The sequence below is a fragment of the Panulirus ornatus genome, chromosome 37 (genome assembly GCF_036320965.1).
Source record: "Panulirus ornatus isolate Po-2019 chromosome 37, ASM3632096v1, whole genome shotgun sequence".
NCBI lineage: Eukaryota > Metazoa > Arthropoda > Malacostraca > Decapoda > Palinuridae > Panulirus > Panulirus ornatus.
The window spans coordinates 24,551,188-24,576,903 of record NC_092260.1 but is presented as its reverse complement, the minus strand read 5'-3'; the positions used below and the strand labels follow the sequence as shown (position 1 = coordinate 24,576,903).

Here is a 25,716-nt window from a genome sequence, read left to right as displayed (position 1 = left end):
ATATATATATATATATATGTATATTAGTGTGGACGCCATCTCTCCATTAGTCTGTAAAATACGTGCGTGACAAGTGGTCTAACAAGGAGATTACCCTGCAATACACCTTCCCACCTTGAAAGGGAAAGTATGATAGATCTCCGTCTATTTACGACCAGTCTCTGTTGGTTATTGAAGCTATAGGATGATAGGAAATACACATCGTTGAAGCCAAGAGATGATAACCACTCGAAAACCCTCTGCCATCTGGAGGTGTTTAAGACAATCGTAAGATTACTTAAACTCTTCCTAAGGCTCTTGTTCTGCCATTGAATTTGTTGATATGTATTTATCCACTCCTTTTCTATTGTTATTTTGACCTCGGATACTTATATATCTGCTTCTTCCATGAGGGAGAGAAATTCTTCATTTATTTCTCTCGTTGTCTCAAGATCAATCACAAAGTTCAAGATACCAGTGACAAGAAATTTATACTCAAAAGCTTTTGCAAAATATGTATATAAATGTTTTCCTCACACGTTTTACTGAAGTCTGGTAGGTAGAACTTGTCAAACACAGCTGTGTTGGCTTCGGTAAAGTGCTTTGATCTTAATTTTTAATTTACGTGATCGGTTAATTGGGATTTTTTTTAAAATTGCTAATTACAATACTCCTGTGCACATCCGAGGTATAATCAGATGACATAATCATTTGAGAGGATTGAATTCTACCTTTCATGTGAATCTATAGGAAGCTCTTGTTTTGAACTGTATGTGGTAGGCTGACAAACACAAAATGCATTTTATGTCAGGCTTTAATTATCCGCTTGTAAATAGGTTACTAAGAAAAGACAACAGTTATAATAGATACAAGAATACCATGTTTGTCTTTCTTTTATACGTGTATTTTTTTTTTTCTTTTATTTACAGACAATTTTACCTTAAAATTTGCAGGTTACTAATTAGCCCATCGGCCACACTTAGATTACCATAGACATTGATTTGCACAAATCAAATCAACAGAGATACTAACACTGGATATATATATATATATATATATATATATATATATATATATATATATATATATATATATATATATATATATATATATATATAAGGATTTGATAAGATAATACTGTGTAATCAAGCGAAGGTATAATTAAGAGGAATACAATTTAAGGAATAACGTATATAAATATCCCTAATATTATATATAAAGCATAACTGAGGTAAGGAAGAAGAATCATGCTATAATCTAAGACAACATAGACATTCAGAATATATGATTTAACTCACTAGCTAGCCAGGAGAGCGACCTGTCCAACATGGTTATAATACCTCTTTCAATCCTTCTATTTTGTTCGCACTTTTCCCTTCTGGCATTCTAACCCTTCTTCTCTTCATCATCCTCTTTGCCCAGTCTTCACTACTAACAAATTACGTCAATATTCTCAGTAAACGAGTACTAGGAACAGGTGGGTTACATATGATCAAAGTAAGGTCAAGATTTACTACAATCTATTTACGAGGGGTAGAGTGTGATCTGGACGAGTCGAACGTATGTGGATTGTAAGGAATAGGCCAGAGGTGCACTGTACCCTAGACTGCAACTGTAATATGGGTAAGATACAAAATTAGCAAACAATGTTGTTAAAGGAATGAGGCGTTAAAGATATCTTTGGTATAAACTGAAACATACATCAACACTGTACATTTAGAAAGGGGGACCTTAATTCACCGGACGCGAATGAATTATAAAGAACAAGATGAATATAACTAAAGAATGGATTAAACAGTAGTAGACAGTAGGTGTGAGTACACAGACGTCAAGTATTATATAAAGAAACAAACATAATGGACAAAAAAAATATCATAGACTGACAGTAACGTAAATTTATCATCTCTTACATTTACTATTTTCGTTACATTGATTATCATCATCACTGTATATATGGAAGTGTCCATACTTTACAACCTTTGAGAAATATTTCACGAAGTATGCATACGACGTATCTAAATCTAGACATACCTCTGACGTTTCTAAAATAGATATATTCTCGAAGTATATACCTATGCAATTATCAAAGGTTCTTTGGGAGACCATCCTGAGGGGCTCACAACACACACTTTCCGTCAGCCAAAATCCAACGCCCGTTTTGGAGAACGCGGAACATTCGTCCTCCAACGCGCCCTCCACAGTATGAAGAGAATACGAGACCAATCAGATTTTCACTCATATGCATGTGACTCTAGCAGCCGATATCACTAGACCTTTTCTTAATCACTTTTTAATCTCAGCTTTTCCTTCTCTGAGATACTATTCGCGAAGGAACACACTGGTAATGGCCTACATCACTTATTCTGTCTTTGCTGGTCGAGGATCAGGATGCCATCAAAACACACAGTCGGCTCCTTGTAGCTTCTTTCGATCCATGGGAGCCATCGGCTCACTCACCTCTTGTAGACCTCGACGTTAGGGCGCCGGAAAGCCGGGAGACCGAGATGGAAGCGAACCGTCTGCCAAAACATCTCTTCCTCGTTCCCAATGCAGGGTATCTTCAAACAGCAACAGTAAGACGACTGACGGGCCTTAGGGGAAAGGGAGACATGGCTGTTAATCTTCTGATGAAGAATGATATTCGGAAACATTGTCTGTGGTGCCTGGATATTCAAGGGGTTCCTCCTCAACCATTAGATTAGAGTTCAATTCGTAGTTGTTCTGTGTTCTATCTGTGTCTACGTCAGTTAGTTCTTAACTCAAGGATCACTAACGCCCACATTGTTCTAGTTTGATTATAAGTGAACTTCAACGATATTATTGTGGTAAAGAGCAGAATTTCATCGAGGCAGTGGCAGAACTAGTACTTAGAATATCATGAGTGAAAGTAGTAGTGATCAGTGGCCTTCGTAGTGGTTATCACTTTGAACTTTCCCTCACATAACTCCTCCATAAGTCCCAAGTATTGGAAGGGGAGCCACTAAACCAACCACCCACCTTCCCCTATCTCTGCATTCCCAGGAGGAGAGGGAAAATAGCCCGTCCCTAGTATCATCCATACCGACCCACTCATGGGATTACTTCCCTTCATTCTCCTCGTCCTCCTCCTCCTCGCCCTGGTTGTTACAGGGAGGGGCTTCATCCGGCTCCTGTATCCTCTCAAATTCCGCCCTTGAATAGGGAGCCTCGCACGTCAGTCCCATGTGGCTTTCCACATCCAGGACACACACCGTTTCCTCCCCCAGAGATCCTGATCCTAGGATGGAGGAGATCAGCCTCTCTTATCCTACTTACTCTAAACTCACAGGATAAGATGGACTCCACCCTAACACCATAACCTTGTCCCCGTACTCCACAGCTTCTTACACTTGTAGACACCGAAAGAAGTGTTTTCCACTTTCCTTCATAACCTCCTCTGGTGCTACAGTCGCAGGAAGCTCTCTGCTCATCCTTCCCCAGGATCCTTCAATCTAGTAAGTGGAACTGTTGCGTTTTGATATCTCTATACTCTCAAAAGATCTCTTACACATCTAGGATGGATGATTCATTCCTCTGGCAACCAGCCACATGAACCTAAAATGGAAGTGCCGACACCTCGCCTCGACACATCCCATCCCCAGAATATGGGTAAGATGAAGAGCTCTGCTCTTCCCCATTAAGTGGACTCATCACTTCCGATCGTCTGACTCCACTTTTACGGCGTCATAAGTAACAGAATTATCAAAAGTAACAAACGTCTGGAATTGAGACTAACAACAGCACTCAGCAACTCCATGTGCCAGCATACTCCCCACATATTCTCTACATACTCGCTACTTTACCAGAGACCATCAGATCTGGTGTGTGTCTGTCCCATATACTTACCGAGGCTTGGGCGTGGACGTCGCCATTCTTTCGGCGAGGATGGCTGATGAAGGACGTGACGGAACATGGAGAACCCTGGTCCAGAAGCTCAAACTCCTCCTCCGTGAAGGTGACGGGGTCTCCCGGCTTTGTTTTCTTGTTCTTGGCGGTGTCCAGGTTCTCTCTGGAGACTGCGTTGATTGCCGATATCATGTTGGACACTCGCTGGCTCTTCGGGGATCTTGATCGTGAACGGACAGTTTGATTCCCTCCTCCAGGGGCGACCAGGCTTGAGTCAAGTCTCTTGGTGCTCTGAGTGGCTTTGATGGTCACCTTCTTCGCCTTCTTCTGGCTTTTGGAAGGCGGCGGGTCTTGGATGAATTCGTCTTCTCGCCAACCACATGAGAGGGGTACCCGGATTTTCTTCACCAAACTCAAGATCTTCAAAATGCCGCTGGTGTCGGGGATGCCTTCCTCTATCCTTGGCTCCTGTGGCATACGCAAAATAGATGTATGATTGATGCATTGATACGTACGATACATTTGACCTTCAAGAGTCCTGCACTCGCAACCCGAGTACTTGCGTTGGCACTCTTGCCCTAAACTACTCGTCATCTGATTTACTCCTCTTGATTACGTGTATTTACACGTTCAGAGAGAGAGAGAGAGAGAGAGAGAGAGAGAGAGAGAGAGAGAGAGAGAGAGAGAGAGAGAGAGAGAGAGATTACATAAAAAAGAGAAAGAGGTAATGAATCGATGTAAATTGCAGATCTTATAGTCAACGAATCATTAAACTGAATCATCCACATTTAGGATTTTTAATCACATTTCATCCTAGATATTAAATCACATCTAATGATAACCTAGATATCAGCTCACGTAATGCTAATCAACTCGTGATTCCTGAACGTAAAGAGAAAATCTTATGGACGTCCCCATAAGTTAGAACAGGTCATGTGCACGTCACGGGTCAAAGGTAATGCAGTCCAAATAAAAAAAAAAGAAAGAGAATCTGGAATTAGAATTGGTAATCGTGTCAATAAAAAACAGATTTTTTTTTCCAGTTAAAGAAAAAAGATAGAATGACAACAGTGCAGTAGTTATAGATAGGAGTTCACAGATTAGATATACATCATTAAGTGAATAAGTTGATTTTATCTAAATCAGTCTTTTCCTTTATCATCATCATACGCTCCAGAAGCCATAAGACAGAAGAATTCAGTAGCGTGATACAAAACAGTCATGAGACTGGATCTAGATACTCTTACGTTGGCTCAACTGAAGTGCCTTTAGGCATGATAGCCTGACCTTTGACATGACCAGTAAAGGTTAGATTAAGGTGTCGTAACGTCGAGCTCAAGAGACGAACTTAGCCTCAGAAATACTGTGGACTGAAATGTATATCTTTTATTTCGTGTATCTGTCTGTCTGTCAGTCCGTCTCCGTCTGTCTGTCTGTCTGTGCAGATGGGCAAAAAATGAATGAAAACAGGATACTTAAACACGTCATTAAGGTCAAAATGATCCTTCTTCCTGATTACTATTACTAGTATACTAGAGCCATGATATCTTTCACTGATTGTTCTTATCATTTACCTTCAGAACGAGGGCCAAGATGCGAGCTCGCTTCTTCAGGGCAGCGTTCATGGCCTGGTGTATGGCCCAGGCGGCCCAGGGGTTCCCCAGCAGGCATGGGGTCATCACCACCACCACCCAGCGGGACTTCGCCACGGCTTTAAGCATCGCCTCGATCATAACTACAGAGAGAGAGAGAGAGAGAGGTAGGAGATGAATGGTCTTGCCCCATCTATCACCCTGGCCTGAAACTGGGTTTCTAGGTTAGTCATGTTCCTTCCTCTCATCACTAAAGGGTAGGGGAAACGTCTACATGATTTGTAGTAGTGTAGAATTCCATTAACACCAGTGTCAGAAACCTGGTGTCTGAAGTGGTAATGTTGGTTTCTGCCACCCTCGTAATGTTGGTTTCTACCACCTTCGTAATGTTAGTTTCTGCCACCCTTTTGCCCGATAATTCTATCACCCTTAAATGTTAATGAATGCAACGTCTACTATTCTCAATGGTGTTGGTCCCTAGACAACAACAGGTGCAGACAACAACAGTGCAGACAACAACAGGTGCAGACAACAACAGGAGCAGACAACAACAGGTGCAGACAACAACAGGTGCAGACAACAACAGGTGCAGACAACAACAGTGCAGACAACAACAGGTGCAGACAACAACAGGTGCAGACAACAACAGGTGCAGACAACAACAGTGCAGACAACAACAGGAGCAGACAACAACAGGTGCAGACAACAACAGTGCAGACAACAACAGGTGCAGACAACAACAGGTGCAGACAACAACAGTGCAGACAACAACAGGTGCAGACAACAACAGTGCAGACAACAACAGTGCAGACAACAACAGTGCAGACAACAACAGGTGCAGACAACAACAGGTGCAGACAACAACAGTGCAGACAACAACAGTGCAGACAACAACAGGAGCAGACAACAACAGGAGCAGACAACAACAGGAGCAGACAACAACAGGAGCAGACAACAACAGGAGCAGACAACAACAGGAGCAGACAACAACAGGAGCAGACAACAACAGGTGCAGACAACAACAGTGCAGACAACAACAGTGCAGACAACAACAGTGCAGACAACAACAGTGCAGACAACAACAGTGCAGACAACAACAGTGCAGACAACAACAGTGCAGACAACAACAGGTGCAGACAACAACAGTGCAGACAACAACAGTGCAGACAACAACAGTGCAGACAACAACAGGTGCAGACAACAACAGTGCAGACAACAACAGGTGCAGACAACAACAGGTGCAGACAACAACAGTGCAGACAACAACAGGAGCAGACAACAACAGGTGCAGACAACAACAGTGCAGACAACAACAGTGCAGACAACAACAGTGCAGACAACAACAGGTGCAGACAACAACAGTGCAGACAACAACAGGAGCAGACAACAACAGGTGCAGACAACAACAGTGCAGACAACAACAGTGCAGACAACAACAGTGCAGACAACAACAGGTGCAGACAACAACAGTGCAGACAACAACAGGAGCAGACAACAACAGGAGCAGACAACAACAGGTGCAGACAACAACAGGAGCAGACAACAACAGGTGCAGACAACAACAGTGCAGACAACAACAGTGCAGACAACAACAGTGCAGACAACAACAGTGCAGACAACAACAGGTGCAGACAACAACAGGTGCAGACAACAACAGGAGCAGACAACAACAGGTGCAGACAACAACAGTGCAGACAACAACAGTGCAGACAACAACAGTGCAGACAACAACAGTGCAGACAACAACAGGTGCAGACAACAACAGTGCAGACAACAACAGGTGCAGACAACAACAGGTGCAGACAACAACAGTGCAGACAACAACAGTGCAGACAACAACAGGAGCAGACAACAACAGGTGCAGACAACAACAGTGCAGACAACAACAGTGCAGACAACAACAGGAGCAGACAACAACAGGTGCAGACAACAACAGGTGCAGACAACAACAGGTGCAGACAACAACAGTGCAGACAACAACAGGTGCAGACAACAACAGGAGCAGACAACAACAGGTGCAGACAACAACAGTGCAGACAACAACAGTGCAGACAACAACAGGAGCAGACAACAACAGGTGCAGACAACAACAGGTGCAGACAACAACAGTGCAGACAACAACAGGTGCAGACAACAACAGGTGCAGACAACAACAGGTGCAGACAACAACAGTGCAGACAACAACAGTGCAGACAACAACAGTGCAGACAACAACAGTGCAGACAACAACAGGTGCAGACAACAACAGGTGCAGACAACAACAGTGCAGACAACAACAGGTGCAGACAACAACAGTGCAGACAACAACAGTGCAGACAACAACAGGTGCAGACAACAACAGTGCAGACAACAACAGGTGCAGACAACAACAGGAGCAGACAACAACAGGAGCAGACAACAACAGGAGCAGACAACAACAGGTGCAGACAACAACAGTGCAGACAACAACAGGTGCAGACAACAACAGGAGCAGACAACAACAGGTGCAGACAACAACAGGTGCAGACAACAACAGTGCAGACAACAACAGGTGCAGACAACAACAGGTGCAGACAACAACAGTGCAGACAACAACAGGTGCAGGTTAGCAACAGGTGCAGACAACAACAGGAGCAGACAACAACAGGAGCAGACAACAACAGGAGCAGACAACAACAGGAGCAGACAACAACAGGAGCAGACAACAACAGGTGCAGACAACAACAGGTGCAGACAACAACAGGTGCAGACAACAACAGGTGCAGACAACAACAGGAGCAGACAACAACAGGAGCAGACAACAACAGGAGCAGACAACAACAGGAGCAGACAACAACAGGAGCAGACAACAACAGGAGCAGACAACAACAGGTGCAGACAACAACAGGAGCAGACAACAACAGGTGCAGACAACAACAGTGCAGACAACAACAGGAGCAGACAACAACAGGTGCAGACAACAACAGGAGCAGACAACAACAGGAGCAGACAACAACAGGTGCAGACAACAACAGTGCAGACAACAACAGGAGCAGACAACAACAGGAGCAGACAACAACAGGTGCAGACAACAACAGGTGCAGACAACAACAGGTGCAGACAACAACAGGTGCAGACAACAACAGGAGCAGACAACAACAGGTGCAGACAACAACAGGTGCAGACAACAACAGGTGCAGACAACAACAGGTGCAGGTAGCAACAGGTGTAGGCAACACAAGAGGTGTTGTTGAGACTTACGTTCGCCGCCGCACATGTCCCGCTGCGGCAGGAAGCAGGTGTAGCCGCAGGTGTCCTCCAACATGGGCAGCAGAACCGTCCACACCCAGCAGGAGGCAGAGTCTCCGTGAACCACAAACACGTCTTGCTGGAACCCCTCTGTTGTGGGCGAAACCAAGGTCATTATGGTACCATGGTGGGTTACTGTGGTACTACAGTGGGGTGCTATGTTGCTGTGGTAGGGTACTGTGGTGCTACAGTGGGGTGCTATGTTGCTGTGGTGGGGTTACTGTGGTGCTATGTTGCTGTAGTGGGGTGCTGTGGTTCTATAGTAGGTTGCTATGTTACTGTGCTGGTGTATCACGTTGATACAGTAGGATGCTATGGTGGTATGGTAGGGCTAAGTTAGTCTTTCGTCATCTAACACAAGGAAAAAAAATCGTTTTGCAGAATATCTGACTAAAAACCTGTATATTCGTAGCGGATGGTTACGATCACATACGTGCTTTTACATTACAAAATTCATAAATCAAATGATAATCGTGATAGCCACAGGACAGGAAGGAAACGAAAGCGAGGACGTACACCTGCAAATATGTACGAAGAAGTTTTTACAGTAAGGCAGAGTTAGTGAGTCTTGATGTGTGTGTGTGAGTGTGTGTGTCTGTCTGTGTGTGTGTGTGTGTGTGTGTGTGTGTGTGTGTGTGTGTGTGTGTGTGTGTATGTGTGTGTCTGTGTGTGTACGAGAGAGAGAGAGAGAGAGAGAGAGAGAGAGAGAGAGAGAGAGAGAGAGAGAGAGAGAGAGAGAGAGAGAGAGAGTGACCTATATTCATGATGATGATCTACCATGAATACTACCCATTTCGTAGATCTTCTGCCAGCCATAACCAGTGGACAGGCCAGCCCTACGAACACCACGAGGACCAAAAAATGATAATATTCAACCCGGTGTCTTCCAAAAAAAAAAAAGAATTTTTTTCCACCGTCAGTTCTCGAGTCGGAATAACAGAATAAGACACACCCTGGTGGCCCCCCAGAGACGAGAGAGTTCGTCTGTGGCATAGTGTGCGTGTGTGTGGGGGGGGAGGGGGTGAAGGGGGGATTCAAAGGACAACAACAACAACAACAACAAAAAACGAGACGTTGGGGTTCGTTGACCTCGAGGAGGTTCAGTTACAAAAGGAATGCTGAGAGCAACAGACCAGTGGACTCATTCAACCAGTGGATCTTTTCGTCGACCTGGAGGAATTGAGTTCGTGTGCGCCAGTGGGGTTCGTTGATCCTGAGGCGTTGAGTTTCTTGACCTAGTGGCGTCGTATGAGTTCGTCGACACAGTGGATGTGAGTTCGTTGTTGCAGTAGAGCATCATTCGTTGACCAAGTAAAGTTTGGAGTTTGTTGACCCCCGTGGAGTTGAATTCGCTGACTGAGTGCGGTTGAGTTCGTGCATCCAGTGGAAGGAGAGTCCTACTGCCTTCGTGGGTGCGTTGATGACTTAGTCTTATCCAACACTCTTTTTCTTATTTTTAGATAGGTGATATCGAGGGGTACTTGACGGTACCAGAGGCCACCTGACGATACCAGGAGCCACCTGACGATACCAGGAGCCACCTGACGATACCAGGAGCCACCTGGCGATACCAGGAGCCACCTGACGATACCAGGAGATACCTGACGATACCAGGAGCCACCTGACGATACCAGGAGCCACCTGACGATACCAGGAGCCACCTGGCGATACCAGGAGCCACTTGACGATACCAGGAGCCACCTGGCGATACCAGGAGCCACCTGGCGATACCAGGAGCCACCTGACGATACCAGGAGCCACCTGGCGATACCAGGAGCTACCTGACGATACCAGGAGCCACCTGACGATACCAGGAGCCACCTGACGATACCAGGAGCCACCTGACGATACTAGAAGCCACCTAACGATACCAGGACTCACCTGACGATACCAGGAGCTACCTGACGATACCAGGAGCCACCTGACGATACCAGGAGCCACCTGTTCTCTCTCTCTCTCTCTCTCTCTCTCTCTCTCTCTCTCTCTCTCTCTCTCTCTCTCTCTCGATAATTAGAAAATCAATTGTTCTTAGAGCAAAAATAAGGCTGCTACTCGCAAGATAACCCTTATCAGATGACATGTCATCACCTCCATATGTTGGCAAGCCCATTATCTAAACGTATGAGATTACGCCTGTACCAATACGAACCAATCACCTGTTCGTCCCGTCATAAACCTACAATCCAGTCTTCGTTTGTACATAGGAAATTGTATCTATGCGTTCACATACATTGCTTCCTTGTGAACTCCAGGACGGCAATATACCAGTTAAGCAGAACAAGTGAAGTAGCTCGAACGCTGAGTTAGGCAAACAGCGACTTGAAGAAGTCTTTCTGGAGCTATTAATGTCTGTTTACATTCTGGGCCAGCAGCTGCCGTCAGCTCACATCCGTACACAGATGACGACGCTGAGCCAACTACGTGATAGAATTAAGTTGACTGGACCACAGGAAGGGCCTTGAGGCTCCTGTGTGTTACTAGGCCGATGAATCGTGCAGCAAGTCAAAGAAATGAAGTCACGAAAGCTATACACCATGTTGAGAAAGTTATGGGGTTAACTTTGCTTATGTTTCAATCCTGATATGTATATATATATATATATATATATATATATATATATATATATATATATATATATATATATATATATATATATATATATATATATATATATATATATGCATTCTGAGTTATATCTTATCTGTGATGAGGTGCGGAAAAACTTATCAAATATTCAAGATGGACGACAACATCTGTCAAGCGAGAGGCTTAAGTCTTCCAACCCCATTGCTTGGAGGGTGGAGCGGGGTGTCTCCTGAGGAGACGTGACCTCACGAGGTCACCAGGAGGAAGGTAACGTTACGGTGGCGAAGCAGCAACGCCCAGAAGGGAGCAGCCACCGGAGTTATCACGCACCCCCATCTGGTCTCGAGTATAAACATCCGATATGTTCTATACCAGCCAGATGGCCGGATGTTGGAAGGCCAAGCTGGGTGCCAGGTGCGACGTGGAAAACAATAAACAAGTCAGCAGGTGATGGACTACTGCGCATTAAGTACCTCGAGACGATACTTACCGTGAGTCCTGAGGGAGGGTTCAGTGGCATTCATCTCTTGTACATTACTGTATGACCCCTTGAGTTCGTACGATGGTATGACCCTTTAAGCAATGTCGTATGACCCCTTGAGCACGACTGTATGATCCCTTGAGCGCGACAGTATGACCCTTCTGCACGATGGTACGACCTTTGAGCACGACGGCACGACCCTTGAGCATTGCGGTATGACCCTAGAGCACGATGGTACGACTTCTGGACACGACCGTATGACCCTTTGAGCTCGACGGTGCAACCCATGAGCACGATGGTACGACCCTTGAGAACGACGATACAACCCTTGAGCAAGACGGTTGACCCTAGAGCGCGATGGTACGACTTCTAAGCACGACGGTATGACCCTTTTGAGCACGACCGGTATGACACCTTGAGCACGACGGTACGACCCTTGAGCACGACGGTACGACCTCTGAGGAAGACAATACGACACCTGGGTATGACTGTGTGAGATACAGTGTGACTTATCTCTGTTGAAATCAGTATGCTTGTGTGTTACACACTGCTGCATACACACACACACGAGCACTGGTTCGTCTCGCTTCTTGATAAATCCACTGTCGATATTCGCTCAACACCTGTGCTTCAGTTGAGAGACAACTGTGATGCTTGGCTTAATATCAAGTAATGAGGTAGCAGGATAGCACATCTACACCCCCGGTGGAGCTGAGCGATCCTCCCGTTTTGTTCGCCTGCAAGGAGAAGGGATGGAGGAACCTAGTTCTCGAAGAAGACAAGAAAAATCCAACGGAAGAACGTGATTGTGTGTACTCGATCCAACGTCTGCAAGCATTCAGATTCAGTTGCTATAAACGACTAGAGATCATTATGAATCCATATCATACGTCAGAGTATACAGAATCCACATCATATACCGAAGTATACAGAATCAACATCGTACGTCAAGGTATACAGAATCCATACCACACGTCGAAGTATACAGATTACTATTTCTTTTTCATTGATATCGAACGACTGATTATGCTGCTCGAGGACCCCCTCTTCTTTCCTTCTTTTTTTGGGGGGATTGGAGCTTCTGTATCTCCGAAGCTACCACACTGCACGTAGAACCAGGGGGAAATGATAAACTGCTTCTAATGAGCGAGTTCCCCGACATCCTCTTCGTCTACTGGCGATGATGCAGCCTCGTCGAAGGTAACATTTCATTACCCTGTGTCACCACCAGAGGGTGGAGCTCGGACACAGGGTATAATGAATATACAGACACACAGATACGTGCGTCAGAATGTATACAGAGTATGTTCTTTTTCAGCTAATGGTAATAGATGCATGTTGTTAGATTTAATGGGCGTCATCGACCAAAGGTCATTAAACCAGAATACATACCATGTGTCCCCCCCCACAAAAAATATATATACTTTGGCCACACTTGTTTGGTTGGTTGGTTCGTTCGTTCTTCCGACTTCTAGCCTGTCTGCTGCCAGAGTGTTTAAGGCCATCATCATCATCATCATCAAATGAATCAGCTTGAACATCTGGGTCTCATTCAAGGGTTCAGACACAATTCTCAGATCATAGATCCACTATGTATGCTAAATGCTCCTTGTGATTAGTGAGATAGGCAAATACACATCCATAGATATTGTAGCCTGCTGACTATGAAGTTAGTCCACTTACATTCCATTAGCCATCATGCTCATTGTGGAAGAAAGTATCTTTGGTTACTATTTCAGATGAAGGAAATAACATTTTCCTCGTCATTTTTCTCTTCCTGCAGGAATTTATTTCTGTTAGACACCGACAGGGAATCAGAATTGGTAATATCTTTCTTTTATTATAGTCGTTTTTCCCTTGGATGTGAGAATACGAGGTAAATGAACCAAGAGGTTGTCACCTCTACATTTTTTATCAACGGAACAAATACAGAAAATTCGAAAACTTGGTCTGACTAATGAAGACTTAATAAGATCCTGCGACGCTCATTATTCAACCTCAGTAAACGTATCTGAAATCATTTCTTATTAAAGTTAATTTGGAGTATTTTTCATAAACATCATATCAGGTTCATTCGTTCCCCGAAGAGAATCATTCATTTCGTTCCTTAAAGAAATATATATTGGTACGAAATGTGGTAGGTTAGGCAAGAAGCCCCCAAAAAATTCTTTTTCGTTGTGGGTAAGAAATGAAATCCTGACGCAATCTTTATGATAGTGTGTCCTCATTTATACACAGATATATATATACATCATACAGGGTACGTCCAGGTGGCTGAAGCTAAACTGATAGATGTATCTCTTCGCTGTTGCCTTTGGAGGACGAGTTTTGGAGGAGTTGAGGAATCAGGAAGGTGTTCATTGGTGTAGATAACTCGAAGCGTGGACGTCCGTGCCACTTCGAGGTTATGCTCCACACAGGAGAAATGGTATAGATGGTCCTCGAAGACGCCTTAGCTTTTTCGTTTCCTCTGTTGATGATATGGCTCGCCGATTGTGACATTTAGATTTTGGTGTAGCTACTGCCGGGCCTCCATCAGCGATGGGCAGTGTGGATGAGATTAGTCAAGAAGGTGCTTTGTGCAGGGGCTTCTGAGAAAGGTAAGGCATTAAGGCCGGTCGGTCTGGGTTTACCAGTTGCCGTAATGTATCTTCCGGTATTAGCCAAGTCTTGGTACATGAGATGTTCTTCGATCTCTCTGTCTGCCTCAATATATATATATATATATATATATATATATATATATATATATATATATATATATATATATATATATATATATATATATATATATATATATATATATATATATACAAAATCATTCCTTCATATACTTTTTTTTGTTGATGAAATGTCGTCACAGTCCTGATGTAGATACTGCTTGGTATCTGTGTGTCTGTTTGTGAAACATTCAGTGCATGCTATCACAAAAGCAAATAGAATTACCTTTACTATCTAAAAGCATTGTCAGTTTCATCATACAGATTACTTTTTAGCCTATGAGGATATAGATATCTCGCGCAGCGTAACAAAAATCATCAGAAAATGTTTTATACTTTTGATACCTTTGTTTTAAAAGCTTTCCTCGTCCATAAGTTGGCGATTACATCATGATAGATTTTCTGTTTATGAAGGTAAAATATTCATTCTTTTCTTCTCTTTTTTTTCCCCCTTTTCTTTTAATTTTTAGTCTGTCTGTGTGTGTGTGTGTGTGTGTGTGTGTGTGTGTGTGTGTGTGTGTGTGTGTTCTTTTTCTTTTCGGCTCAGCATGCCATGAGATTACGACTTCGGGTCGTTAGTCTCACACGACTGATGTAATCAAGAGACGTAAAGAAAGAGATAATCCTTAATTGACGACTAAGCACAACAACCCTTGTCACGAACGTACTCTGGGCAAAAGTCTCGATGTTTCCAGTCACAGGATGCCCTTCCCATCCAATCAAGACACTAATCCCGTTTAATGTCTCATAAAAGCGACTGCAGGAAGTCTTCTCCGCGCGCGTGTGTGTGTGTGTGCACGGAGGGGGTGGCTCTGGGTCGCTGCACGGGAGGAGAGGTGAACAGAGACAGGGTTGGGCTTCGTAACGAGGGTGCGAAAGGTCATCTCAGGTGTGGAGGAAGTAGCGTGACGTTTCTCCGTTCAACGTGGTATCAAAAGTTTTCCAACAACGTCAGTTCTTCATGTATTGCCTCTCTTCACAACCACTCCCTGTCCGTCCATGGTGTTGATGCTGTCCTCTCCCTGCTCTACAGGTGCAATTCCAGCCGCTCTTAAGGTCTCTGGATGTGTCCCTGCCGCCACCAGGCCATGCACCCATGACAAGAGGTCTGGCTGCTGCTTCCTATAGTTTCTGTGTGGAGACCAACCACACGAGGGTTTACCGTTTACTTCCTCTCCTCGACCAGTGAAGCAATGGAATTCTTTAACTTCTTTCGTCTTTCCTTTGCTTATCTGTAACTTTTCTGCCTTTAAGAGTCAAGTCTACGTTCACATGAAGAGTTCTCATTATCCTCTTCTTTTCCAATTTTCTAATGCCAGGTTTATTTTCCTTTTTTTTTCACCTGAGACAGCTGTTATGGTGTTGTGTTCCGCCTGCGCCATGTCGATCAATATATGAAAGATAACATGATGAAAAGTAATCATCCACTGATATGTGAGCATGACGTGAATTACCATATCACAATGATGAAGAAAGAATATTTTCTCAGAGATCAGCAGACCTGATTATCGTGTAAGACACAATGTAACAGCCAGTCAGTCGTTCGTGCTATACAATTCTCGGTTCTTCGTTCCATTTCCGTACTAAGTCTGATCATATTTTTGCGGGGTGGAGTGAGGAAGAGGAACTAGGTAGAGGGAGAGCAGGAAAAATGAGAGGTAACAGATCCTGTGACTCAAATCGATATAGATATTCTATTAACTGATCTACGTTTATCTATCTTCTCTCACTGCTGCTGTACTGCTTTTGAGGGCAATTTGCATCATTACCAAATGTAAAATTTTGGTATTTGTATACATCTGCCTTGTCAGAGTCTTATTTCATATTATAGACAGACTTAACGAGGTGAAATAAGGAAAAAAAATATGCTAGGAACAGGTGTCATATTGCAATTAAATACTCACACAAAAATATTCTGAAATATACACTTCATATATCGAATTTACATATATTACACTCATAGAGAAAACGGAGATCAAACTTGAAGACAATGTAAGCGGGAGATTGGAGTCAGGATCTTTCTCTCTGGCTGCAGTGTGGCCGAACTAGCGACCTCGATTGGCAAATAGGAGGGCGTGGCAGCTGTAACAAAGGCTGGGTGAGTCCCTACTTGGGCGAGGAGGGGGAGAGAGAGAAAGGGAGAGAGAGAGAGGAGCTCGTAAAGTAAGGGGGATACTGGGAGATGTGATGGATGAGATTTCTCTCTCTGAAACTTGGATTGGTATGAAGGTTTTTGGTAACTGAAGCTGAACTGCAATTTGGAGGAAAGTACCATAGATACAAACGACTTCTAGAGACAGTTTTATATATATATATATATATATATATATATATATATATATATATATATATATATATATATATATATATATATATATATATATATATATATATATATAAACCTTAGTTACTTAGATACCAGATTTGAACAGTGCAGTTGACTCCCGATGGCTGGTCATTACTTCACAACAAAATCTAATTCTTCAGACTTAGAGCAATAGTATGAACCAGATCGTTAAAAGTCAGTAAACACGTTAATCTGAAGCTTTTGGGACTAGACAGTTGCCTTGAAGTCAAAACAGTCATTTGCATGACCCAAATAATCGTTTTATATTAGAGGGTTATGGCCTGAGTGATTGATATCAGCAACGAATATTTAAAGAAAAAAATCCATCGTTTTCTTTTCTGGTTCAGATGTCAGAGAAACAGCATATATGACAGTGGTTAACAACATCCCTCCCTCCCATCACACCCCTTCCCTGAAAAATCACAAGGGCAGTCCTTGCCTGACGGAGTGTACTCACCGGGAGGAGAGCCATGGGAGGTCTTCTTGCTGTAGTAGAGGGCGATGGTCATCCTGCAGGGGGGCCAGGCGTAGGCCCCCACCAGAAGGAATGCTATCACAGCCATCATGATCACCAGTAGTACAGCCTGGTAGACCATCCTCTGGTGAACCATATCCGTTACTGTGGGATCGAAGGGGGCGTGAGTAAGTCATGATGGATTAGGTAAGAGGAAGGGTGTCTATATTTCCTGTAGAAGGGGACGTGAGTAAGTCATGATGAATTAGGTAAAAGAGGAAGAGTGTCTTTATTTCCTGTAGAAGGGGACGTGAGTAAGTCATAATGAATAAGGTGAGAGAGGAAGAGTGTCTTTATTTCCTGTAGAAGGGGACGTGAATAAGTCATGATGAATAAGGTGAGAGAGGAAGGGTGTCTTAATTTCCTGCAGATGGTAAAGTAGTAGTATTGGTAGTGACTGTAGAAGTGGTAGTATCTAGATTATCAATAGTCATTCTTCTTTTGTATAGTAGCTAGCATGATGTGAGAACTGATATAAGTCTTCACTGTGATTGTCTCGAGTGCGAGGAAAAATCAGGAGTGCAATGTAGTACATTTGAGCTCCTCAGGTGTATGTGGATTTGACTTTTAAAGATGGAAAGGTTACAGGAAGAGGAAGAAGGCGAAATATGGGAGACAATTCAAAGTCTTGGCTGTTCGAGGAAAAGAAGGAGGATTACAAAGGTCATTCCTTGTGTTGCTGATCTCCACAGAGAAACTATGGGATGCAGCGGCTAAGCAGGTTCAGCTCCTCGTGGCTGGGACGCGCGGAGGGAGGAAGGCAGACAGCTCACGAGAAATCTGACCGAAATGATACCTGTGGAACAGAGATGGGCAGCAACATCACAGTGGAAGGAAGAGGGATGGCTGAAGAGAGGAGATGGCAGGAGAGTTAATAAGGCGAAAAAGGCTTTTTGATTTCTCTGTCTAAGAAAGAGATGGAGGAAGACTCATCCCAGATATACGAGCAGGACTGGGGAGAATAAGACCCCTGTAGATATGGAGTGGTTGCTCAAATGAAAATTCAACTTCAACACCAGTAAAACACTCCCGCTTCTGTGATATTCAAGACGTAGGGTTTCCAGGATACAGGACAAGATGTCACGACTAAAACTACAAAGGTTTTTCTGTGATAACACTCTTACAAAACCAAGCACACCGAGAAAATAATGTGAACAAAATGTTCTGAAAGAACAAAACTCTAACAAAGTGGTACTAGTACTAGTAGATGTATAAATAATGGTAGTAGTAACAGTAGCAGTATAAGTAGTAGTGTGTGTGTATATATATATATATATATATATATATATATATATATATATATATATATATATATATATATATATATATATATATATATATATATATATATATATATATATATATATACATATATATATATATATATATATATATATATATATATATATATATATATATATATATAAGTACAGGTTAGCTGTATCATCATCAGAATCAGTAACAGTAGCTACAACGACAGTAGGACTGACCCTACTGTTCACTACAACGACAGCTACAAGTACAACTGTTTCTCAGGTTATATAGAAGCGTCAGGTGACGGTTGTAACAGCTGTCTGCAATGGCAATGATCTCAAGCACCCGTTAAACAGGAGACGTTGATAGCACTAACAGAAACAACAGAATTAGCACTAACAGAAACAACAGGATTGTCTTTCATCCCATGCACCCTCACAGCGAAGTCGTCCGCCCGCCACGTACACACTGTTATCCCTCACCTCCTTCCACAAGGGTGACGTTCAGGTACAGGTCTCCATGCTGGTTGCTGACGACGCAGCGGTAGCGGCCGAAGTGAACCCTCTGCACAGACTGTATGTCAAGGTTGCTCCATATTTTGCCATCCCTGTAAGAGAGGTTAGTTGTTTTAGTCCCATCGATGACAGATACCCTTCCCTAGCGGAGCGTAGAGTTACGTGACACACACACACACACACACACAAGGTACAGACAGACAGGGTCTGTGTGTTGTAACTACAACCTTTGTTCAGCTGACCCGGATCTAAATCCAAAGTTGTTGTTGTTGTTGTTGTTGTTGTTGTTGTTACTAAGAGTCTAGAGAGACTGAGTCAGTTTTGATCTACTGATGTGAAGAGATGAATACCCAAGAAGCTATGTCACATACTACACTTTGGTGCAATATATTCGGAATTATAAGTCCATTCCTGAAAACATATAAGACCTTCCCTGTTTTATCTGAGATGATGTGAGACTTGACTGAGGCTTTTCTCAAAGAATGAGTCGGTTTCAGAATCAGTTTCAATTCATCCCTGTAACATAAGCACCCACATCCTAAAGGGTAGAGTCTACTCTCGCTGTTGGTCTCTGTAATTTCATAATGGAACGTTGCAAACGGATGCTACCACTGAACAAAGGGTATTAACTTCTTAGAATCCGGATGTAGATCGTCGCGAACCCTCCAGCGACGTAATGTAGTACATAACAAAGATACGTAATGGAAGAACTGATGAGAAAGATGCGTAAGAGAAGAACTGATGAGAAAGATACGCAATAAAACTGATGAATAAGATGCCTAGCAGAACTGACGAGAAAGATGCGTAGCAGAAGAACTGATGAGTAAGATGCGTAACAGAAGAATTGATGGGGTGTGACGAGGCAAGTTTGTGGAGGACTGTAATACTACCCTAGAATCCTAACCTGTTTGGGTGAAGACAAAAGTAAAGCGGAGGTAAGACTTCTGCAGAAGGTAGAAGGCCCATTTTTTCGAAGAGTAACATTAAGACGCCCTTACTCGTTCTCTGAAGTGAGGGTCTTGGTGTCTGGCAGTTGGTCAACAGGTATCCAAGACCCATTGGCAAGTTCCTTGGTCCAGGCGATGCTGTGGTTCTCCTGACGGAGGCAACTGAGACGCCCGACGTAGGCGGAGCAGGGGAAGCTGACGCTCTCCCCCTGGAGGATTTTGGTGTTCTGAGGAAAGCGCGCCTTAGTGGGCAACTGGTGAATATCCTCATTAACTGGAATGGCATAAATGAAGAGATGAAGCAAGCGTGTATACAGGCACGAGCCGATGAAGTCTAAGGGAATGAAATTATGATCGGTGATTGAAACTGGAAGGTTAAAAGATCGAGAAATGATCACAAACGAATAAGTATGATATGAAGAATACATTAATATATATATATATATATATATATATATATATATATATATATATATATATATATATATATATATATATATATATATATATATATATATATATATATATCCTATCACCCAAATACAGTCCCCTGCACCAAAGTGACTGGTATAAATACTGACTGTTAACACAGATGCTGATGTTCCTGTGTACGGAGGTCCCATTGGAGGCAGTCACAGTGCAGGTGTATAGTCCAGCATCGCCCTCCCTCACCGCCCTGCTCTCCAGTGTCTCCAGATCGCAATACTTCACCTTGAAGCTGTTCTTGCCCCAGCCCTGGTAGTAGTCCTTCCCATTGAAGGTCCTGAGGGATACGTAGTGGTGAGGAGAGGTTGTAGGAAGTAGACGTTACCCACAAAGGAAGCAGAATGATGATGGTGAACAAAAAAAAAAATGCTTTGATCCTGTGGTGAAGGGAAACTGTAATGAGTGCATCTAGGTTAAGGGGGAGAGTGTGAGTGCACCTATGTTGGGGTGGGAGGGAGTGATGATAATCACCAAACTGTTATTCACCTTCTGCAACGCTTCCTTAGAGAGTCCATGGTTCATTTCACACACAAGAGTAAATTCTATTTCTTTTTCTTCTATCGAATCCATACGATAATCCTTTCATACATCAGTACATTAAATTAATCCTGATGCCATCCAATACTCATGTCAAATGACCAAACTACTCATCAGATCATCTCCGATCCCTTATAACAACTAATAGAATTGTCTAATACCTTATTGACGTCTCCTCCTATCGGATTAGATTACCAAGGAAGCTGTTCAAACACCCTCTTTTATTTTCTTGACGGCTGAGAACACCCTATTAAGCTCTCCCCGAGGCGAGCCGTTCATCTCACCAGGTGATGTTGAACGAGGCGTTGTGGTAGTGGTGTGCGGGGAAGCCCAGGAGGCTATGAGGACAGCAATGTAGCTCATGCTTTCTCGTAGACCTCACCTCCTCGACCACCTGCCGACGGGATAGCTCCTCTTGCGGGAGGGTCGCACACGGGCACACGTTTCTGGAAGGGCGAGACGGAGCGGAGGGGAAATGAGCGTGAGAAAAAAGAAAAAAGATGTGGGCGTAACGGGTCATAAGGTGAAGTATGATTGGTTCACATTAAATCTTTGGAAAAGACAGCTAACTTACAACATGATACGAAGAAAACGGGAGGAACAGGTGTGTGTGTGTGTGTGTGTGTGTGTGTGTGTGTGTGTGTGTGTGTGTGTGTGTGTAAAGAAGATAAAAAAAGCATCTTCCTTTCTTCAACAAGACAATATAGAGGAAGCGATCACATCAGTTCATATAATGTCAAATTCTGAATAACAGTAAAGGTACACAGTACTGAGAGGGTGTGTTTTACATGCTAGAATATATTCACAGCCTCCTAGAATTGTTGACACGCTCTCCGTAATCCTAAATATATTTCGCGAACATAAAAGAGTGAGTGAAAATTGCCCTTTCTCCTTCTGTATTAGAAACAGTATTATTCGAGGGATAAATATTTCACATTCATCATATGATTAACGAAAATATAAAGATTCATGTCTCATCATTTTCACGTTTAACGAAGAGAATTCGCACACGAACTGACCTACGTGGTATTCACAACCTCACCGTGGCAAAAGGAATAAGAATAATATCAACATTCAAGGCTATAGCTTTCCTGAAAAAGAAAGATCACATGAAGGACTTTTGACTCAGCTATCCTTTGTCTCGACCACAGAAATTTCTTTTCAAGAACTTCAAGAGAAGGACTCAGGACTTAAAGACTTTCCTCCCGCGAAAATTCTAGAGAATAAAGCGAGACGTTATTGTGTTACGGGGAGCACGAAGTTATCATCAAAATAAGGATAGAACGACTTCAGATAATGAGGAAAAAGTGAAGGGGGGTTTTCTCGAAGATCGAAGATTTGCCAGGCTTTTGGGGTGATAGACAGGGATAGTTGTCTTACATGGTAAATATACTTGACAGACTAACTCGAAGACAATGATTTTCATACTGAACTCTGTAACTCATCAATGACAGACACATACGAGCCTCATCCTGCAGTTTCCTCCAGTGTAGAACTTCTCAGTTCACGGAAGATCCTTTGGGTTTCGACTGCCCACCCCACCTTACCCCTTACAGGCAGTCTCATAGTGTAGGGACACTATGAGACTGCCTGTAAGGGCAAAATTTACTCTAGGAAGAAAAGCTGCAGGGAAAACCTCAGTTTCATATCAGCTCTCTCGAAATTTACAACAGGTTTCATCATAGGACTGACATGACAACGCCTCTTTTTTTTCTAGTGTCGGTTCACCCAATGAAGCAGCTTTAAGTGTACACGAAAAATAGTGACGAGAATTGGCCTGATTTCATTTCAAGCTCCAGAAGACCTATTTTTTTTTTTCTGCGTTAGTGGTGATTGCAAGGGCCGACTGCCCCTGTCCAGGAATGAAACCCTGGCGGCCCAGCGTGTGATCAATAGCCAGTGTCGCTTACCACCACACCACGGAAGCTGGTGAGAACAATGATGTTATGTACAGGACATCATATCCTTACGAGGAACCTAAATCTTGGATGTAGATAAGCAGACAGACGAACGAAGGCCTCTCTTATTCCTCTCTGTGGCATCTTTACCAACATTCTCAATGACGTCTTCAAATCGCATCTTTCCAGTGTCATGCTGGAATGCAAGGTTCTTCATCTATGTAAATGCACAGTATAGAGCGTAGTATAATAATCAAACCATAGATATATGAGGGTTCTATAGGTATTTCACAGGATGGTCGAATGCCACATGGGAAACCCTTATCAGCGCCAGCGTTCCGTACAATGGCAGTTGTTAAGTTCTTAAACCCGTGCGTTCGTTGACATTAGCGATGAAAGGATAATTTGCTGGTAGACGTCTCTTCCATTACCTTAGGGATAAGATACCTTGGCTTCCGTGACAAATGACTGGTAGACTGTATTTCTACCTCCCGTAATGACGAGGGGTTATTTACGAGACATTTTTCTACACATATCTGAAAAGTTTGGGTATTTATTCGACAGTAAAGAAAATAACTCTGCCAAAAAGTTTTAAAGAATGGGTTAATCACGAACGTTATAATGGGCGGGAAAACGGGCCCTGGGACCAGCCTGGGCGTGAGGGGATGGCTAATTAAGTGGGGATGAGTGACCGTCAAAGTGTGAGGAGAGTAAGGTGTTCATGAGGAATAGGCTCTCTTCTTGGTATGTGTGTGTGTGTGTGTGTGTGTGTGTGTGTGTGTGTGTGTGTTGTAAGGGATGGTTGTCTGTGTGTGTGTGTGGGGTTGTAGGGGTGTAGGCGGTTGTGAAAAGCAGTGGTTAGTTTGCATAGAATATGAGGTCATGAAATCTGTATAATTATGAGTGGAAGGATCGGCTGTGAGGGGGAACTATTGTTCTAAGGAGGTATTGGGGAGAGTGCCTAGAGAAGGATGGTTGTGAGATATGTAGATAAAATCCAGGCAGCTGGTTGCAAAAAAAAAGATGGGGGAGAGGTGGTTTAGCTATTGGCTGACAGACAGTCAAAAAACGGTGAGACTGGTCATGTAAGATAGATGCTTGTAAGTGTAGGAGTGTAGGGTGACTTTGGAACGTGAACAAATGGTGACTGGTCATGTAAGATAGACAGATGCTTGTAAGTGAGTGTAGGGGTGTAGGGTGAATGTGGAACGTGAACATAAATATTAAGGGAGGGAAGGTTTTGAGGAGGTGGATGGGATGGATGGTTTGTGAGGAGACGACTGATCTTGATAAGTCATGAATGGCTGTGTGAGAGGGGAGTGTAGTTGCTAAATAGTTATTACCCCTGAGCTAGAATGCATCAGGGGATAGATATGGTAAAGGAGGAGGCTATTCAGGATAAATGATTCTCAAGGAAACGAGCGACTGTATAAGCTGTTGTCAATTGTAATGGGTTGTAACATGTGGTGTTGTGGAAGGGTGTATTGGGTGAGTTATGATGATGATTTTCGAGGTTATTAAGTGGCGGATGATTATGAGGGAATTTCAGCTTTTAGGTAAAGAAGAAGGTAGGTAATCAGTACAAAAATCTGTAATGAATTGGCTCTCAATATTCCCTCCTTCAGTGCAAGATGTGATGTCAAAGACTGACACCAGTGGCATTTTAGCCTCAAGTATGTGTATACAAGACTTAAAACTAATCATTTATAGAATTTTTTAGTTTAAGTCACATCATTCACATCATAATCTGCCATGTAAGTATATTTCATCAACTTACAAAGTAGCTATAAAAAATTTAGTCCCTGAAAGTTATTGACAGGTGAAGACTGGCACCGTCAGTGTGGCAGTACAGAGTTTCTCACCTGAACTTGTGCTGCAAGGTGCAGGGCAAGAGAAGGCTCAGTGTTGCCAGAAGCAGCCCCAAGCGAACGCCTTGCCCCGTCATCATGGTCAAGGGATGTTCCATACGCCCACGTCATTCTAGAAATGATAGATAACTTGAGTTCAGACTTGATCTATGGTTTGTCAGTTGGTGTCTTCTCATGATAAGCGTCTTGTTTCTACGCTCATGACCCTGGCGATGAAGGGAGATCAGAGGAGGTGATGGATTAAGGTATGAAACTGCAATACTTTGATTATATTCATCATTCCAATGCAGGCCTCTCTCTCTCTCTCTCTCTCTCTCTCTCTCTCTCTCTCTCTCTCTCTCTCTCTGAATATGATGATGTAACCACCCGCTGGCTGGTCGCGACCAGGATCCGACACCGCCACAAGCTAACAACAGCCCACAACAACAAGTCTACCAACAACGCGACCCGCCTCAGCTGGGTAGCGCCCGCCAAGTTACGAACTTCGTTTCACCAACACGAGAGATAATTTCACCAACGTTTAGTGTCTTATTTTAGACCAGAGTTCTTCATTCACCCTCTCCCCAGCATCAGATATCGAACCACCCCTTAACCTCCACCTCCCACCTGCATCTCGTGCCTTACCTTCTGGGCGCGTTCCTGACCCACCAGAGGACAGAAGCCCTCAGTTCGGACTCCTCAGCCCCCGAAGACCTTCTGAGAGGGTTTTTATAGTCACTCCTGCGTTTAAGGTCTCTATGTTACGTCATACTTCCTGCAGGAAAATCCAGCCTTATGGATAAATCCAAACTTTCCATCCGAAAATTCCCCATTCTCTTGAAGCTCTTGTTTTATTCTTGCTCTTTCGTCTTCGGTATCTCT

At 43.4% G+C, this 25,716-nt stretch overlaps 1 protein-coding gene and 1 long non-coding RNA gene across 3 annotated transcripts in view; one reads left to right on the top strand and one right to left on the bottom strand.

Moving 5' to 3' along the window:
- Positions 1-5,561, top strand: part of LOC139760609 (uncharacterized) — a 115,166-nt gene extending 109,605 nt beyond the window's left edge. Inside the window, exon 4 of the long non-coding RNA XR_011715373.1 lies at positions 5,424-5,561. This is a non-coding gene — a long non-coding RNA (uncharacterized lncRNA). The remainder of the gene's footprint in view (positions 1-5,423) is intronic.
- Positions 776-25,716, bottom strand: part of LOC139760606 (uncharacterized) — a 34,920-nt gene continuing 9,979 nt past the window's right edge. The window contains exons 1-11 of one of the 2 annotated variants that reach the window (XM_071683987.1): positions 25,480-25,550; positions 24,850-24,967; positions 21,374-21,535; positions 20,648-20,829; positions 20,118-20,340; positions 19,087-19,211; positions 17,294-17,455; positions 8,655-8,792; positions 5,418-5,578; positions 3,844-4,311; positions 776-2,570 (exon numbers count right to left, since the gene is read on the bottom strand). In XM_071683987.1, coding sequence (XP_071540088.1) covers positions 2,433-2,570; positions 3,844-4,311; positions 5,418-5,578; positions 8,655-8,792; positions 17,294-17,455; positions 19,087-19,211; positions 20,118-20,340; positions 20,648-20,829; positions 21,374-21,535; positions 24,850-24,953 — 1,863 coding nt within the window. In that variant the 5' untranslated portion in view covers positions 24,954-24,967; positions 25,480-25,550 and the 3' untranslated portion in view covers positions 776-2,432. Of the gene's footprint in view, positions 2,571-3,843; positions 4,312-5,417; positions 5,579-8,654; positions 8,793-17,293; positions 17,456-19,086; positions 19,212-20,117; positions 20,341-20,647; positions 20,830-21,373; positions 21,536-24,849; positions 24,968-25,479; positions 25,551-25,716 lie in introns of those variants that run through there. The other variant, XM_071683988.1, reaches the window with a different exon arrangement.